A 17,708-nucleotide genomic window follows, 5' to 3' on the forward strand; every position below is an offset into this window, starting at 1 on the left:
ATAAGTTATTCAGGGAACTAAAAGCCAGAAGACATGGTACCTCTACGAAATTGCTGTTGATCACTTAATGTGTTTGTGGGCTGTGTGAAATACAGATATATTACTCTGACTGACTAGAAGAATGAGCTGCAAGGATTTTCTGATTAGGAATTTCCATGTGTGGTATATGAGCATCTTATTTTTCTTTTGGCGTTTCCTAATTCATCATCATCACCATAATTATATTTTCACGCCAAAAAAATTGTCTGTAAAGGAACCTTCATACTAAAAAAGCCCCTGTTTTCAACCTGGATTTAATTTAAAATACTAGGCCCTTTAAGAATAATAAAAAGAAAATCCTGGGCTGACTTGTGCATTTCTGCTCTCATTTAATACCCGGTTCTCAGTCTGGTATTTATTCAACTTAGTTGTAACTGCTGGTGATTGAGCATGGAAGTGCTGCCTGGGAACAAATATGGTGGAAACTGTGTTGGATTGTCCAGTGCCCAATTTAGAAGTGGCCCCAAAAGCTGCCCTGGCTGATTTTTTCTTCCCCCCATCTTTTATCATACATATATTATAATCTGCCTTGAGTTCTGGTTTCACTGCAAGGTGAAGGATTTGTCTCATACCAATGTGTGAAAGAGGATTCAAAGTAGAACTAGGCTCAAGGTTGAGAGGGGGAGGGATCAGTTCAGGACAAATTTGAAATTCACTCTTTATTATATGCAGGTGAAAACAAACACAGATTAAGCTGATCCTTCTTGCATCTTTAGAGATTTCTTTCTCTTTTTAAAGGTGATTGAATGGTTGAGACTGAAGACTGAGTCATACAATCTAATTCTTTGGTTGTATATTTGCTGTGTTAATCGTGTAAGATTTGCCTTTCTGTCTCAGAAATGTAAGGCAATGTGGAAGGGGATGGTGAGGGTGGGAGAGAGAAAAGAGTCAGCCCCAGCTCTTTTATAAGTATGTCAGAACCTGCCCCATCTGTTAAACAATTTTCTCCTAACATTTCCTGCAGTTGGAACTGCCAGTTCAGCCCATGTAGTTGGTTGGATTGTAGTTTATATTTGGTGTTTCTTTGTAGCAACATTTGCCTAACACTGCCTGTATGAGCACTGTCCTCAGCCCCAAGGTGAGAGCTACACTAAAACAAAGAGCTGTGGGAAACTTCTGAGAAAATTACAAGTGGAGTGGAGGTAAAAAAAATACTACAAGTAATAGTTTGGGAAAACATAGGGACTGGAGAAATCTAAGGTAAGATGAAAGAAACATGAAAAAAACCCAAGTATTTCCTGCTTCCATTGGCACCCGGAGTGATTGAAATAGCTTAGTTTTATTTTAAAATAATATATAGCTATTTTAGGATAGAAATTACCTTTTGGACAAGAAGTGGAAGCAAAAATGAGGAATAAGTTCCTGTCAGATAAGTGTTTTGTTTTCATTCCTGGAGATTTGGGACTAGCTTTATAATTCTCCAGTAATTGCTTTGCAAGCCTCTTGAAAGGAAACAAGGTAGTCAAAGCTAAATTGTAGACTTAAAGAGGAAAGGAGCTTAACTTTTCTGCTGAGAAATATGCAAGCCAAGATTAGGTAGTATAGAGGGAAGATGGAATTGAAACCCAGAATTTTAGGTTGGTTAATAGAATGGAGTGATGAGAGCTGGAGTGAGCTAGCACACGCTAGCAAGTGCATGGCATAATTACCAAGTTGGACTAAACAATAAGTAGTTTCTGTATGGTTTCTTGTATTACAAAAATGCATCTGATTTTTCTCTTCAGCTAATAGAGCTCATGTGGCATAGTAGGATTTAAAAATGCCTACAGTTTAGGCATTACATAGATATGCATATTTATGAAGTAGGTGTTTGCAATGAGTGTACAAAGCATACCTGTGGATTTAGAACTCCTAACACTTGAATATCTCCTTTTGTGGCTTTTGTTGCCTGGCATAAAAGAATGATTCACTAATTTCCTCTTTCTTCTCATTGTCCTTTGTGCATGGCAAAGAAGTCAATTCTTTGCTGTGGTTCTTAACTGCTGTGTATTTGATGAAAGTAATTGGCCAAGGCAAACATTTTTTCTAGAACTGTGGAGCTGAGTAGGACTCTGTAACTTATCATTGCTTACCTGTGGGGGGAGAGGTCAATGTTTATGATCAAAGAGGAGGTACCCATTTTGACACCACATAAACAGAAGTTGGTAGCCTTCTTTTACAGCTGTGTGTTTTCAATAGCTACTGCTGAGTTCGCTGTTAAGAATAGCTGAAGATAAGATCAAAAGTCATCAGTTCAAAGTTCAGAAGAGATCATTAATTTCAAGGACAGAAACTGCTGAATTTGTTAGCCACTGCTTTTTGCCAGAAGTACTTCACGTGTACTGACAATTAATCTTGCACCACAAGTGAATTAGATAAGGCCAGTTACTGAGTGCCACGGTTCCTGTCTCAGTCTATATACTTGTTTGGCATGGCTGCCCACTGAAAATATAAAGCTGCTGTTGTAGCATACAATTTTATTAAACAAAATGGCAAATTTTGTAAATGTTTAGCAACTATTCAGTACTGAACTAATTTTTCATTAAAATGGTAGTAAACAGTTTTTACATCATTTTGCATGGATTCCACTTTCCTTCAGAATGTGAGAAGAATTTTCTAATGAGGGTTTGATTGAGTTCAGCCAACTTTCAAGGCCAGTCAGACTTCTTTTAAGTTATGGATAAAATCTCCTTAAGTTCTTTCTGCCTTCTGCCTGTGTTTCAGACACAGGCTGAAGCTTCTAGTGCTTCTAGTATGTTAAAAGTATGTAGAATCAGTTTTTTCCCCTTTTCTGGGTTTGTATTTCTGCCTATGCTCATAGAATAACAAATGAAGAACTTTCACTCCCTGTGAGTTTGGAAAATGTGGTTGAATTGAACCTGGATTTAGAAGACAATAATAGCCTGTTCTTGTCAATAGACCTTGTTCTGAATTATCTGTTTGTATCATGTGTAAGTCTTAAGTGATGATATTGGATGCATTTATTACAGACAAAGGTTCAAAAATTTTCATTATTTTTCAGTAGTCTGTCAGAATTGTATGGCTGTTTTCCCCCCGCTGCAAGTGTGTATTTTTAGAGGAAAACCTGGAAATAATAATATAAAAATGGCACAATATATATAATCTTAGAGTAGGACAAACTTTTTTAAAATATGGGATGAATATTTTTTTCCCAGTTGAAAAATCTGACTGCATATGGTTCTCAACAGAAGAAATTTTTGCTATATAGGTAAAATGGTGCATTTTCAATTTCGTGTAAGTTTTCAGTATTGTAAGACTTGTTACTTGATTATTTTGTCATCTTTTAGTGTTACCTTAGGACTTTTAGCATGTGTATCTAAATCTTACTTGGCCAAGCAAGTTTTAAAGCTCTGTCTGGTGACTGATGAGTGCAAAAGGAAATAGCAATCCTCCCAAATTTCCGAAGCAATTCTCAAATAAAACTAAGTTCACTTAAGGGAGGAGAAGGTGAACTTGACTGTTCACAGCAATTTTATATGTGTGTGTAAACAAGCAGTGCTGTAATTTCTGCTAAGAATTTCTGAAATAATACAATCATCTCTTCAAATTGATGTACAGCAGTAGATTAAATAAGGAGTCTTGTGCTCAATGGGACACAGTTTAAATAGAGAAAATTTAATGGGAAGTAGTTATATTAGTAGCAGATGGATTTACTTTCTGAATCTTGATCTGAGTAGAAATCCTTGCATACCTAAAATTTGTCTTACAGATTCTTAGCCTGATAAGAAAGATGGATAAAGCAATTTCTTTTTTTTTTAGCTTGGCTTCAGCTGCTGTGGTGATGTGTTTTGTTTAGACTTGCTATTGTTTGATTTTTATCTAGGCTATTTTTATGATTCCTACAAATCCCCCTCCAACCTTCCGGAAGCCAGAGCTCTGGTCTGATGAATTCACAGATTTTGTGAAGAAGTGCTTAGTGAAAAATCCTGAACAAAGAGCTACAGCAACCCAGCTGCTACAGGTCAGTATTTAAGTTACTGAGGAAAAGCACATTTTATGTTTGGGTTTTGTTTTTTACCCCTCAAACCCATAATGCTGCGAAAATTTGTAAGGGAAAATCTTATTTTAATTATTATTATGCCTTATTTCTTTTTCACTTTGTAGTCTTTTCTCTGTCAGCTCCTGTATCTCTGCCCCCATTTTATTTCTCTTCTTACTGCTTCTAAAATTAATCATTAAATAGTTTAGGGCTAGTTCTTGCAATTCGTATTGGATCCTTGCTTTGTGATTTGAGGCCCTCAGTAGATCTCAGGATTTGGACAAGTGTTTAGTAACAGAAGTGAGCCCAGGTTACCCCTTTGTGTGGACCAGCCATGGGGTATATTCAGTCTTTCCTTCTGGTCATGTCAGATTGAGCAGGCAGGCGTCTGTGTCCTAGCAAGGTCTGATGCAGTGCCATGAGTTTGTTCCTGGGCTGAGTTCAGCCAAGTGGGCGCTTGCCTGTGTGAGCCACAGTTGGCAGCGTAGACCTTTGGAGCAAGGCAGGGCATGCCAGGCTCTCACTTCCTGTATTACTCTCCTGCTAGATTTATTCTGTGTTGAGCTAGCAATAGCAGCTGTTAAATTTTAAGTTCCAGTGAACTCCACTACAAAGAGAACAAAAATTTTGCAAAGTACTTTTTGGTAATAAATCTGTCAAATTGGTAGATCATGCTATGAAATTGGTAGATCGTGCTATGAATATTTAATTTTATACATTGCAAAATACAAAAATGTTGACCACAAGGTAAGTAAAAATTGAAAGTTAAAAGTGTCTGTGTGATGTATGAACCAGTACTTGACACCTTCAGGATGTGAAGTTTGTATGGTTAGCTGAATACAGACTGCTGGATAGAAGAGACTTGCATTAATGTGGGCAAGTAAGGAGAAACAAAAAAAAAAGCTTCAGTGTACAGTTTGTTTCCCATGCTAACTGACCAGAAAACCAGATACTGTGTTTGTTCATCAGGAGTCTGTGTTGTCTTTTTCCTCAGCTGGAATTTGGAGCATATGTGATGGAGCTCGAGATGCTGTGAAAATGTTTGAGTAGAAATGAAAGTACTGCTTGTGAGCAGAAGTCATGGAAAGAAAAAGAGAGTAATTGAATTAATATATCAAGGGAGAAGATAGATAATAGGTGTAGTGCATGAGGCTTCATCAGTTCTGTTCTTCATGGAACAGTTTTTAAGTATTTATATTTTTATGAAGTGCTTAGTTGTATTTTGCCTAAATTGTATTTGCATATAATGATGCAAAAATCAAATTTTTTCTAACAGCAGGTGTTTATTAGGCAGCAAAATGTGCGAATGGTATAATAAATATTGTCTTAAATTAAGAAGTTATGTTTTAATTGACCTTGAATTAAAAATCAAACTTCCTGCTAAAAGTAAGGGTTTTTTTTACTAGTTCCACTTTTCAGCATCATAGATCAAGAAATACTGTATGACATTTAAAGTATAGGTTTGTTGAAGTAAGCAGCCACAGATGCTCTGGTTAGAGCCATTAATTTATGCTCTCAATTTGTTAAGATTAATTAAATTATGAAACTGAATATCTGAAAAAGTTTGGTTTTCTATGTCAGATCATCACCACTCTATTTACAATTTTCTGCATGATTTCTTTGGAAAATTGTATCCTCACTCATGAAACAGGTATTAAGTGATTACATTTCCCAAGGCTTGAAGTTATTAAAAATAGTTAAAGAAAAATTTAGTTACTAAGGGGCTGAAAGATACTATGCTGTGTATATTGTGTAGGTTTAGATTTTGGTTACTGTGTAATGCACGATACTGTTTATCACTGAAATCTGTGGTCTTGAATAGGACTTGTAATTAAATCTGAAACACAACTGCTTTAATGATATTACATATTTCAACGATTTTTTTTTCCCCTAGCATACATTTATTAAGAATGCTAAGCCAGTTTCAATTTTAAGGGACCTGATCACCGAAGCAATGGAGATAAAGGCAAAGCGACACGAGGAACAGCAGAGAGAGCTAGAAGAGGAGGAAGAAAATTCGGTATGTACCCATTTTTCCTATAATCACCTATACTTTACAGATAAGTTGCTGGTTTTCCCCTACTTCCTGTAGTTGTGTTCAAATACTTTATCAGCTTTCTGTGTAGTTTTAAGCCTATGAATTTTGAGTATGCCACTCTTTAATTATGAGTTATGCTGTATAAGCCAGCTTTCAGCACTATTCCATGAAATGTCTTAGTAAAAAGCTTTTCTAGGAAGTGGGAAAAGAAACCATGTCAACTTCAGCTATTCAGACTAATATTAAAACCCTCAAAATTGTTTAAGGTTCTACTTTCACAGGTGGACTTCTAGACAAGTGGTTTAGTTTTTAGTTCAGGGCACTTTGCTTGGTGTTTTGGTTTTTTGTTTAAGCCTAATGCACAGAATAATTAATGACGACACTCAGTAAGCAGTGATGGCAGTAACAAGTAACGTGAAAATGGTGACAGCACTTCATTCTTCAGGTGACATTGTCAGCATATGTTTGAGGAGAGAAGCAGGTTGTGTAATAAGTAGGTTGCATTTAGAATTGTTTGGCAGTGTTAAGAAAAAGTCTGTGTTCCTGACATTGTTATTCTTTCCTACATAATTTATTTCAGGTTAGTCTTGTGCAGTGCAGCATAATGTGCTTCAAAGAAGTGTATTGCCATACATACAGTGTATGGTCATTCAGGAAGAGCACAGAGAGAAGGTGGAGAGACTGGAATGTTACAGCTTTGAGCAAACAGAAAAGAGCAGTGCAGTAAATGCAGTTTGTCCTATAGCAAATTGTAGAATCCTTGTTACAGAGTGCTATGTGATGATCTATGTATAGGAATACTTTTCAAACAGATGCTGTGCAATCTTTTCTATCTCCAATAATCAGTGTGGATGGCTGCATTTTTTTTCTGTTCAAAGAGTGTTTTCTGAGAATATCATAGCTTGTTTTTATGAAGGTGGTTTACTCTAAATCGCGTTTGCTTACTCGGTAACAAACAGGCAGGGAAGGCTGAGATTATTTTTGTTACGTTAGGAAATTTTCCTCTGTGTGATTCGACATGCAGAGTTGATGTTTGTGACTTGACTTATTGAATCGTTGATTTTTGAAGATACTGATTTATTACTGACATAAAAATCTGATATCTTTACTAGCTTGCTTTCATCCATACTATTTCCTTCTGAACTAGAAGGAAAATCTTATTTTAATCTTCCTTATTGGGCAATGTTGATGTCTTTTGCATTAACCCAAAATTAAGCATGACATCTGATTACTTAGTCTGAGGTTCAGATCGCATTGCTGGGCACAGTCTGTGCCAGCTAAGGATGTGGTGTACATCTCCCTCTCCCTCTCCTGCATGGAAGGGTGTAACACAAGTTTGGTTCACCTCAACTGAGGCAGAATTTAGCAACTCCTCGTGGTTCTTGCATGGGTACAGAAGTCAGAACCTAACAGTGCACTTTTGCCACCCTCCCCACCCCCAACTCCTTCCCTTCATACTTCCCCCAGTTTAGTGTTCAGTGTCAGAGAACCTCAAATCCAGGATTGAGGCAGCAATCTGTTACTTGTGTTACCATTGTAGTGGTTGGGAATTCTGCCATGAGCTTTTGTGGTGCTGTAAGGGAACATGTTGGAGTAAAAAAGACAGCAAGAGTCTGCTGGTCACTAAGTACAGAAGATAAGTGCCTCAAATCTGAAAGTAATAGGAGTATCTTTGGTTAACAGGGCTGAGAAAACAGAATCATAGAGTGGTTGAGATTGGCAGGTGCCTGCAGAGGTCATCTTGTCCAATCCCCCTACGTAAGCAGGGCCACTGAGGTTTGGCTGCCTGGGGCCATGTCCACAGCCTCCCTGTGTAGCTTGTGCCAGTGCTCCCTCACCCTCATGGTACAAAGAGTGTTTCCTGGTGTTCACAGGAAATCTTCTTTTCATTATATGCCCATTGCCTCTGCTCCTGTCACTGGGCACCACTGGAAAGAGCCTGACTTCATCCTCTTTGCACCTGCCCTTCAGATATTTACACATGCTGATGGGGTCCCCTAGAGCTTTGTGTTCTCGAGGGTGAGCAGTTCCAGCTCTCAGTCTCTCCTCCTGGGAGAGATGTTCCAGTCCCTTGGTCATCTTTGTGGCCCTTTGTGAACTCTCTCTGGTGTGTCCATGTCTCTCATACTGAGGAGCCCAGAAGTGGACCCAGCACTCCAGGTGTGGTGTCAGCAGTGTGGGGCAAAAGGGAAGGATCACTCACCTTCCTGCACCTCCTGGCAACTTTGTCTAATGCAGTGCTATTGTTAAAAGATTGGTTTGCTCCTTAAAATGAGTGCTGTTGTAGTATATAGAAATGCTAAGTCATTTTTTAGCTTACACTAATAGAATTTTAGGGCCTATGAATCATATAGCAGTGCATGAACAAGAACAAACCCAGAACCAGAGGTCAACCTCTGCTTGAAGAAATTGCTCTTCAATATAAGGCAGAAGGTCAGAGCAGTTGGCAGCTCAGCATTTGCATACCTTGCTCTTTTTTTTTTCTGATCATGATGTAGAGGAGTTCCAAAGGCCAGTCTTGCAGAGGGCTAGAGGCAGCCCTCCCTGTAGTTGCATAGGATGTGAGAAAAGAGTAAAGGTCTGAAAATTTCACGGGTGAGAAAGGGAAGAGGCAAATTTGAGGCAGAGCTGACTTCTTGGTACTAAATAGTGACAGAATAGGAGAAAGCCATGAAAGTGGGCTTGTGAATGAGACTAGCTAGTTCAGAAAAGAAAGGAAGCAGAAAAACAGAAAGAAGAGCATGACTTCAGCACAGTGAAAGACAGAAAGGGAGAAATTGGAAAATGAAGCTTTGTAGTATTACCTTCAGTGGAGGGATCAGTAGATGAGATTTTAAGATGACAAAAAGAGAAGGATGATAGAGTCTGGTAAAAACTTCAGCAATATGTTCTTTCAGAATGCTTTTATCATCTTTTGCTATATGATGTTGTGTACTCCTTTTTGTTTTGCACTGCAGATGCTGACTTCCAGGCTGTAATTGTTTAACTAATATTAACAATTAGCACTAAATTATTTTTACAAGGTCTATTAAGAGACATGCAAGAATATCTTATAACGGACAAGAGGATGTCCAGGTGTTTTTGCTGTTAAGTTTAAATTGAAGAATTAAACATTTTCAAAAGCTTCCCATTGTAAAAAGATCAAGTAAAAGAAGATTTTTATACCTACTATAAAAAAATAATTTTGTGTATTTTTCAATGCTATTGAGATTTTTTAAATTCCCTGAATTTTCCCACAGTTTTATGGTTTAAGAAAATAATCTGTTACAAGATTTGTAGTTAGGATGAAATATTTAACAGTTATTAAAACTGGTGGTATTTGGTAGTAAATGTGATTTTGCTATCAGTAAATGTATCTCTAATAATTTTTTGTTGCTTGGTAAGTCTGGAGTGAAAAAAGTTTTGAAACACTTGGCTTTAATAGAAAAAGTGAGCATACAAGTGTTTAAAATTAAGAATATTGATGGTGAGGTGAGGAGGGATTTCCTCGTTGACAAAAACAGTTTTTGGAGTGACCTATGAATATCTTTTGTGTGTTACAATGCAGAATAAATTTTGTTCTGGTCTGGTTATAATAGTTGCTTGGTTATAAAACAGACTTCCTATGTCTTGCAGCAGTTTCAGTGCAGTGCATTTCTTATATCGTTGTAAGAAATTCCAGTTCCATTTGAGAGATAACCCAGAATCTTGTACAGTTGCTGTCACCAAAGGTTCTGATCAGCCAGAAGTGCAAACTCATCCAAACTAGGAAATGGCAACATGAACTTGTCCCAGTGCCTAGGGGGGCCTACAAGAAAGCTGAAGGACTTTTTCAAGGGCATGTCCTATAGGGGTGATGGCTTTTATCTGAAGGAAAATAGATTGAGATTAGATATTAGGAGGAATTCATTGTGGAGAGGGTGTGTAGAACAGGTAGCTAAGAGAAGCTACACTGGAACAGGTAGCTAAGAGAAGCTGTGGATGCCTATTCATAAAGTGCTGTAGGTCAGGTTGGATGGGAGCAGTCTGATCTAGGTGAAGGTGTCCCTGCCCGTGGTAGGGGAGTTGGTACTAGATGGTCTTTAATGTCCTTTCCAATCCCAAACATTCTGTGATTCGTTGAAACTTTACCATTTTCTTTTCAATTAAACACATTCTCTGTAAGGTGTTTCTTGAATGCATGTTGCTCACATACTGCATAGTGGAAAGCTCCTGCACAATGTTAGGTGTAAGTGAAGCCTGCAGTAAGTGGTATTCTGATTTTAGTTTTGTAAGCTTACTAAGTAGAGGCTAATCAGTGGACCCACAAGTTATTAGAGGAAACCAGGTTAAAAATCTGAAAGAATAAAATGAAAGCATTACAATATTTGTGTTTGTCATTTTTGAGAAAGAATCAATCAATTCCCCAACCCTACGCTTCACTTTAAAATAATTTGAAGTGAATAATAATTTGACAATAATGTGTCTTTCATTTAATTTGGAACTTGTTTGTGGAACTGCCAGAAAAAGAATAAACCAATTTTTTCTGCACTTCTGAGTGTTTATTATTTTCTTTTTGGAAAGGGAAAGTAGATAATGAGAGTGCCAGTTTGGTGTAATTGGTATACAGTTTGGTAGTGGATGAAGTCAGCAGTCCAGCATTCAGGGATAAACATAAATAACCCTTGTGCATTTCTCTTCCTTATACATCAGTTGCACAGAATCCCATAAGAAATACAGGGCCGCTTGTATGTGGTTTACACGACTACATGATCCTATAGTTCAGGTGAAAATACAGGTCTTGGTAAGTCTGCAGTGATGGCAACAATGCTAGAAAGAGCTAAGGACAGTCCCTGTGTTGCCTTATGTAGTGGTAGTGACAGTAAGTAATGCAGGTATTTCTTCATATTTTAATATGTGTAAATAATTTTAGATTGTGTCTAGAATTGGAGTCACTGTTCAGTTGCAAAGTAATGGCCACCTGGCGCTTCAATTTTGAAAAATAACACCTCAAAAATGGATTTTTTTTCCCCAATCATACTACTGTAAAAGCCTCCCTGTAGAAACAGACTCGAACTTTGAGAAATATATATTTAACAACATCTAAAAGCAAGAGCAAATATTGGTGTTAGTGTTAAGTGGAGTCTATTGAGGTTAAAGTTCTCTCATAGGCAGTGAATTGAGTCCATATACTATTGAAAAAGAATGGTTTCAGTTAACCTGTCAGGGGCTTGAATGTATTGATCTAACCCCCAGGTATTTCCTATGTAAATTGTGAGGAGTTCAGCTCGTTACTCCCTAGTACATGATTTGAGACCCATCAAGAAGTTTCTTATGTTAGGAAACCTGTTTAACCCTAACAGTTACATTTGAATACATTTTTGTGCTTTAATACCTTCTTAAAGTCACTTATTGTATAGTAATGGGCACTCAAGTTATAAGTGACTTACATAACTGGAAGTAAATGGATTGTGTGGATCTGGAGAAATAATCAGATGCAAAGTTTTCACAGTTATGTACTTAATTTTCAGGATCAATTCAATTGTCCTTCAGGTGAGGAAGAGTTACATCCCCCCTAAAAATTTTTCCTTTTCACCACATAAAATGTGAACATTTTATAGCGTGAGAAGTTGTAAATGTAAATACTGTAAATATTTTTTACTGTTAAAAACTTTGTATTATAGACCTCTAAATAAATGTCCAGGTTGAATACAGTCTTCATGTCTGTATCCTTCCTGAGAGATATAGTATCATTATAAATAATGTGCTCAGAATTGATTTTATGCCTGTTATGAGAGCTGCTCATGTGATGAGAATACCTTGTGACAAACTGACATGTTTTGATAGGTGCTGAGGTAGTTGTACAGCTTTTTTTAATTAAGCAAAAATCACAAGTGTTGTGTTCTACAGAAGGTTAATCCCGATATCAAAGTTTAAATGTTAGTTTAGGCATTATGAGACATTACCAATCTCTTCTTGTGCATTTTTGGAAGTGTGATGTGAAGTGGATGCTGGGGCTGGGCAGCTATATTATGGGAATGTAAAGTAACTCATTGCCTGGCAGCTTACAGAAAACGTGTCTAAATATTTGTTTGTGTGGACCTTTAAAGGAGTGAGCTAACAAGCAGCTCTCTGTATGTTTTCTTTTACAATTTAATGTTGCTATGATGTGAGAAATGTTGAAATCTTTTAGAGTATTAAATCAAGGAATTACTACTTCAGTGATCCCTTTTTTTTGTCTTGGGCCCTTGATGGTTGACAACTATCAACACCAAAGCCAACTGTCAATAATCAATTGTTCCTATATTTAGAATTATTTATTCATTCATACAAAGGATTATTTGGTTAATCCCGAATCAATTATGAAAAGTTGGCATCTGTATTTTGAGACTCTAAGAAATAATTGCTGTAATTATTCCTTTATATTTTTACAATATCTATAGTGTTGTTGTAAAGGAACTAGTGAATCATATGAGTTATTTTGTATTTTAAATCTGATACACTGTGCTGTACTTTTCTGAAGGTTTTTATATTTGCTTTCATGCTTCTTTCATGTGTTTGCATGTATGTGTTGTACTATATATATATATATATATATATATATATATATGTATATATATATATACACACATGTAATTTTGTATGAAAGTGTTAAAACTTTCCCTGCCATTTTTTCTTCATGCCAAAGAACACTTGACATACGTGTTAATTAGATTTGATTGCAATCCTTTAGGTGTCCTGAAGTTAGAAAAACAGCATATTGTTAAAACCTACAGCAGTATGGAGCCAGAAACTGGTTATAGGAGGAATAAACCTGGGGAGGTACAAGCATGCAGCAAGGCTTCATTACCTGTAGGTAGAACATGTGCTTAAGTGCTGTTTTGTGACAGATGTCTGTTGAATGTGATAGGATTTGACTGTGTGCTGAAAGTTAAGTTTTTACCTGTTTCACTGATGGGTCTAAGCTTTGTGTGCTCAGTATTAATCATATACTCAGGTTGAAGTTTGGCTTTACGTTAGGAGCTTTTACAAAATCCTTCTGCTTGACCAAACTAAGTTGTGTGTTTATGTAGCTACTGCAGTGCTTTAAAAAAAGATAGCTGTGACTACAGCTATATTTTTCAAAGGTGATGATGAGGTGTTAATAGTAAATGAAATTATTTTACAGGATACTTAATTTTGCCAGCATGTAAATAAATCTTCCTTTAAAACGTTGCAGCCGAGTTGGCCGTCTTTGCTGCCCTCTAGTGTTCTTTTAACATGCCAAACCATAGGTAGAGAGATTTTTAAAGTAACTGCTGCTGTATTTGCTTCTCTTGTTTAGTTTTTTATCAGTCTTCATCCCTCCTGATGTTTAAAAGGAAACAGAAAAATCATTTAGTCTTTATCACCTCGGCTCATTCACTTCTGTACTGATGTAGACTCTGGTACGGTCTGCAGGGCCTACTTCTCTGAGAAAACTTCTTGTGTGATGAGATCTTTTATTTTACAAGTATGTAATGAAGTCTTGGTGTGGTCTCTGCTGAAGTCTTTTTGAATTTTCTGTCCTGATAATCAAACGTCTGTGATTGCGTTTTTATGCTCTAAGGGTTGATTTTGTTGATAACATAATTCTGGTAAATAAGGACATCTGGAGGGTTAGTCTTATAGGGTTGCAGGTTATTGCTGGTACTTTACTTGTACTTTACATTATGATGTTATTCAGAGTTTCTGTAGTCTGTCGTTTTTTCTGTAGCATTTAAAGAGATTTTAGAGTTCTTGCTTGTGCCTCACCTTCTGTACAGTGGTGTAACTGATACCTCTTCCAAACACCAGTTTGGTTGCTTATTACTTGTACACAGGACAGCAGCAGACAGTTGAACTCCAGAGTTAGTTGGTTGTATTGTTTGATTCTTGTATCTGTTTTCATAAACAATATGAGAACAGGACACTTCAGCTTTAATACGTCTCTTTTTTTTCCTGCTTAAAATTGAGATTGTGTTTGTTTTTATTTAATCAATGTGTTTACCTTTTTTAACAACAGATCACAAGTTCTACGCCAATATTTATGTAGTGTAAAGCATGAATCAGAATTTGTATGAAGCAATCACTTTCAACTCTCATGTAAATGTGCACATCCATAACTTGGATACCTACTGCATGTTTTTATTAAGTTACCTTCTCAGAACCAGTGTAGTGTGTAATCTACTGCCATGTTCGCTGAATCTCATATTTATGAGAAATACTGGAGTGACAGTTCTGGAAGCAATCTGTGTTAGCTCCAGAATTAAATATTCTGGGCTGTGCACAGGCCACGAGAAGTTTGACATTGTTCTGTCTCAATACATCATTCCTGATATAAGGAAAACACCATTCATCAAAATTGTTGTGTGCTTCCCTTTTTATGGCAACTGTTCCTCTAGTACTAAGGTGAGCTTTTGTGATCCTTATTCTCCTAGGGGCTGAAAGATAACTCTTCTCTTTGCTGAGAGAAAGTGCTAAGACAAAGGCTTTTGGCACTCAGCCTGGAAAATGAAATGCTAATCTTTGGGCCAAGTCCAGGTAGTTGATTTGACTGAAGAGATAAAAGATACTTTTTCAATTAAGCAGAAGTTATCAAAATGGTAATTTAGGACTCCATTTCATACTTGTTGATATTGTTAGCCATCACCTTTTCCCATTAATTGTACAATTAAAGTTTTGAGCTCCAGGAAAGTGTTTGTTTAATTTCTTATTTCAGCTTAGGTAAGTTTAAGGCCATATGCACTGCAAGTGCATAGTAATATGGATATTAATATTAGTCAGCCTGGTCTGTAAATCAGATGTAACTGTGCCTTAAACTCAGAGACTTTTATGTGAGAGATGCCACATTTGTAGTGATTAATAGGCGAAACAGCAGTATGTTGTGAGTCAGCTTTATGTTGTATTGCAGTACGTAAAGAAACACTTGTAGGTTAACTGTTCTGGCATTTTTAAAATGTGATGCAAAACTACTTTTTTTTCTGAGTACCCTATGTAGAAGTGGGAAAATGCAATTCATAGAAAATACTGGGGTTAACAGTAACATTTGGTGGTAGATAGTAAAGAAAATGGAAGCTGCCACCAGGAGGAGCAGTACCAAAATATTCTCATTTTTTCACTGTCACAGTTGCCTAGTGCTGTAGCTCTAAGCTGTCTGTATCTTTGGGAATATCACAGTTTTTTTAAGGGTAGGGTACTAAATAGAATGCAACTAAAAAAACCTCAAAAACCCTGAAAGGATGCAAATGAACTCCTCAAGTATTTTTGTAAATTATAATCTGGAAAATAATTTTTCTTTTGATATTCGGAACTTTTATTTAGATCTGTTTAGTCTGTATCCTGGCTTCATTGTGGTATGCTGTTGGCTGGACTATCAAAATTAAATCTGGTATTGTATCTCTTAATTGAGATGCAATAGAATAATTTTCAGGAGCTGGTATTACTGCACTCAATTTTCCATATCTACCTAGAGCAGCCCTTAGTGAAACAGGCACTCAGGGCCTGCAGCTGGTGTGTCTGTGCGAGAGGCAAATTGTCTGCCATGCCAGGGAGTGAGTTCAGTGAGAAACACAAAGTGCCAGACCTTGCAGGGGTTTGAGTCGGGGCTTTACTTCTTCTGGCATCCTGCCTCTGTTCTCCCCAGCTCCTGCACTTAAAAGTCACTTTGTAGTTTAACATTTAAAATCTGTAAAGCAATGCAAAGATTTAGGAACAAAGGGGAAATTTCTTAGTGGCTGAAGGCTTGTTTTAATGTTACATATTTGCCTGAATGTATTTAGAAGTCTTGTTGATGTGGCATTTAGGGTGATGATTTAGTGGTGGACTTGGCAGTGCCAGATTAACAGATTGATGATTTTAGGGGTCTTTTCCAAACTAAAGCATTCTGTGATTCTATGTAGCAACACCATGTTATTTGTAAGGGGTAAATAAAAAAAAATAAAAATCAAGGGTTATGTAATAGTCTTCCAAGCTATGTAACTAAAATATTTTGCTTATCAGGAATAAAATCCATTTATCAAGGAACTCTAATGAAATTTTGACACAATAGAGGAAATGGATGCCTATATGGCTATAGAACTCGTGAAAGTAGCATTTGTATTTAAAATACAACAATTTGACAGAGAGTAACTTCATTGTGATGAGTATTTTTGCTTACATTTAATCAACAAATGAGATTTTTTTTTTACCTTGAGTAATAGATTTTGTTCAAATAGAAAATGTGTGTAGTCACAGTCCATCACATTACTCCTGAAATGCTGTGATGTCTATATATTCTAAATCAGATTTTGGAAACCAGTGGGATTTCCCATTAGTGTTTTCAAATATTGATATTCCATATGAATTCCATATTTCATTAACTGGATTGCCATTAGTGCTCTGTTTCAAAATTCCTAGCCCATTACTGTTAACAATTCAAAATATTACTGTCTATCTCCTTGATCATCTCCCCCACACTTAGGTAAGTATGTGTTCAAGGGCTATTTTTCTGTGTGGTATTAACAAGTTATTTACTCACATTTGTAACAAAGATTTTAAAATGGAACTAAAGACTTGAAGTAAGTCAAGTTGATTTTTTGTTTCTGAGGAGGACTTTAAAAATTCTGTTTGTTCAATAGCTAAATTGAACATGAGCCCATCATCTGGGCTCTGTATGTAATGTCAGATGCTGGGCATGATCTTAAGGTTGGTCAGCACCCTTTGTGACAGTCCCTTGCAAAACTGCAAAATCTCTTTCTGTAAATTGTGTTAGTGATTTTTGGAACCCAGAGAGATAAAGTGGGTCATGAAAATCACAAAGATAACTCAAACCTGAATGCTAATGCAAAGTGAATGTGTGGGTTATACTTACCCTGCTATGCATCTGTGAGAGAGACGAGTTTTTGTTTTTCTTTATATGAAAGATTTTTTATTTTGTGATTCCTTTTAAAGTTTAAGCCTGGAGATCAGCAGTACAACTAGGTCACAAAAAGATAAAATACTAATCAATAAGTGATTGCATCTTACCTTTGTTTTAATGATCTGCTGTGTCCTGGCAAATGTTTCCCCATAGGATGAAGATGAGCTGGACTCTCACACCATGGTGAAGACCAATTCAGAGAGCGCTGGTACCATGAGAGCCACCAGCACAATGAGTGAGGGCGCTCAGACAATGATTGAGCACAACAGCACCATGTTAGAGTCAGACTTGGGGACCATGGTAATCAACAGTGATGATGATGAAGAGGAAGATGGGACCGTGAAACGTATGTTGTTAATTTGCTTTTTTCTAATAATGTGTTTTCTCATGCTGCATGACAGTGTTGTATCATGAAAGGCTTTGAAGTGTGAAGTTCTGTGGTTAAAACAGGGGAAGAGGGGTTTTTGTGTCTCTAAGCAGTCCGTAATTTGTAGAGAAAAAGTTGACTGTAGTGGGAGATTCAAAGCAGAAGCCTGGTTTTGGTGCTTTGCTAAGTTTCTCTAGAGGACTCTCAAATTGTCCTTCTGTGAATTGCACTGCTTGTCTCTGTCTCCTGTCCCACGTACACCTGGACCAGTTTGTTGGAGCTAAACTGGTGTGATTATGTGAGAGGCTGCTGTTTCAATGTCAGTGGTCCTGGGAATGTATCATGACTCTCTTTGGGGTCAGCAATCAGTAATATATTTTGCTGCAAAATCGTTTTGTAACTCATGATCACTTAGCAGATCTGTATTTTT

At 36.9% G+C, this 17,708-nt stretch overlaps 1 protein-coding gene across 2 annotated transcripts in view; it reads left to right on the forward strand.

Moving 5' to 3' along the window:
- STK3 (serine/threonine kinase 3) overlaps positions 1-17,708 on the forward strand; it is a 143,058-nt gene that overhangs the window by 62,627 nt on the left and 62,723 nt on the right. For both annotated transcript variants that reach the window (XM_064706438.1, XM_064706437.1), the window contains exons 7-9: positions 3,863-4,000; positions 5,913-6,038; positions 17,065-17,257. In XM_064706438.1, coding sequence (XP_064562508.1) covers positions 3,863-4,000; positions 5,913-6,038; positions 17,065-17,257 — 457 coding nt within the window. The remainder of the gene's footprint in view (positions 1-3,862; positions 4,001-5,912; positions 6,039-17,064; positions 17,258-17,708) is intronic.

Source organism: Zonotrichia leucophrys, chromosome 2, assembly GCF_028769735.1.
Source record: "Zonotrichia leucophrys gambelii isolate GWCS_2022_RI chromosome 2, RI_Zleu_2.0, whole genome shotgun sequence".
NCBI classification, from domain to species: Eukaryota; Metazoa; Chordata; class Aves; order Passeriformes; family Passerellidae; genus Zonotrichia; species Zonotrichia leucophrys.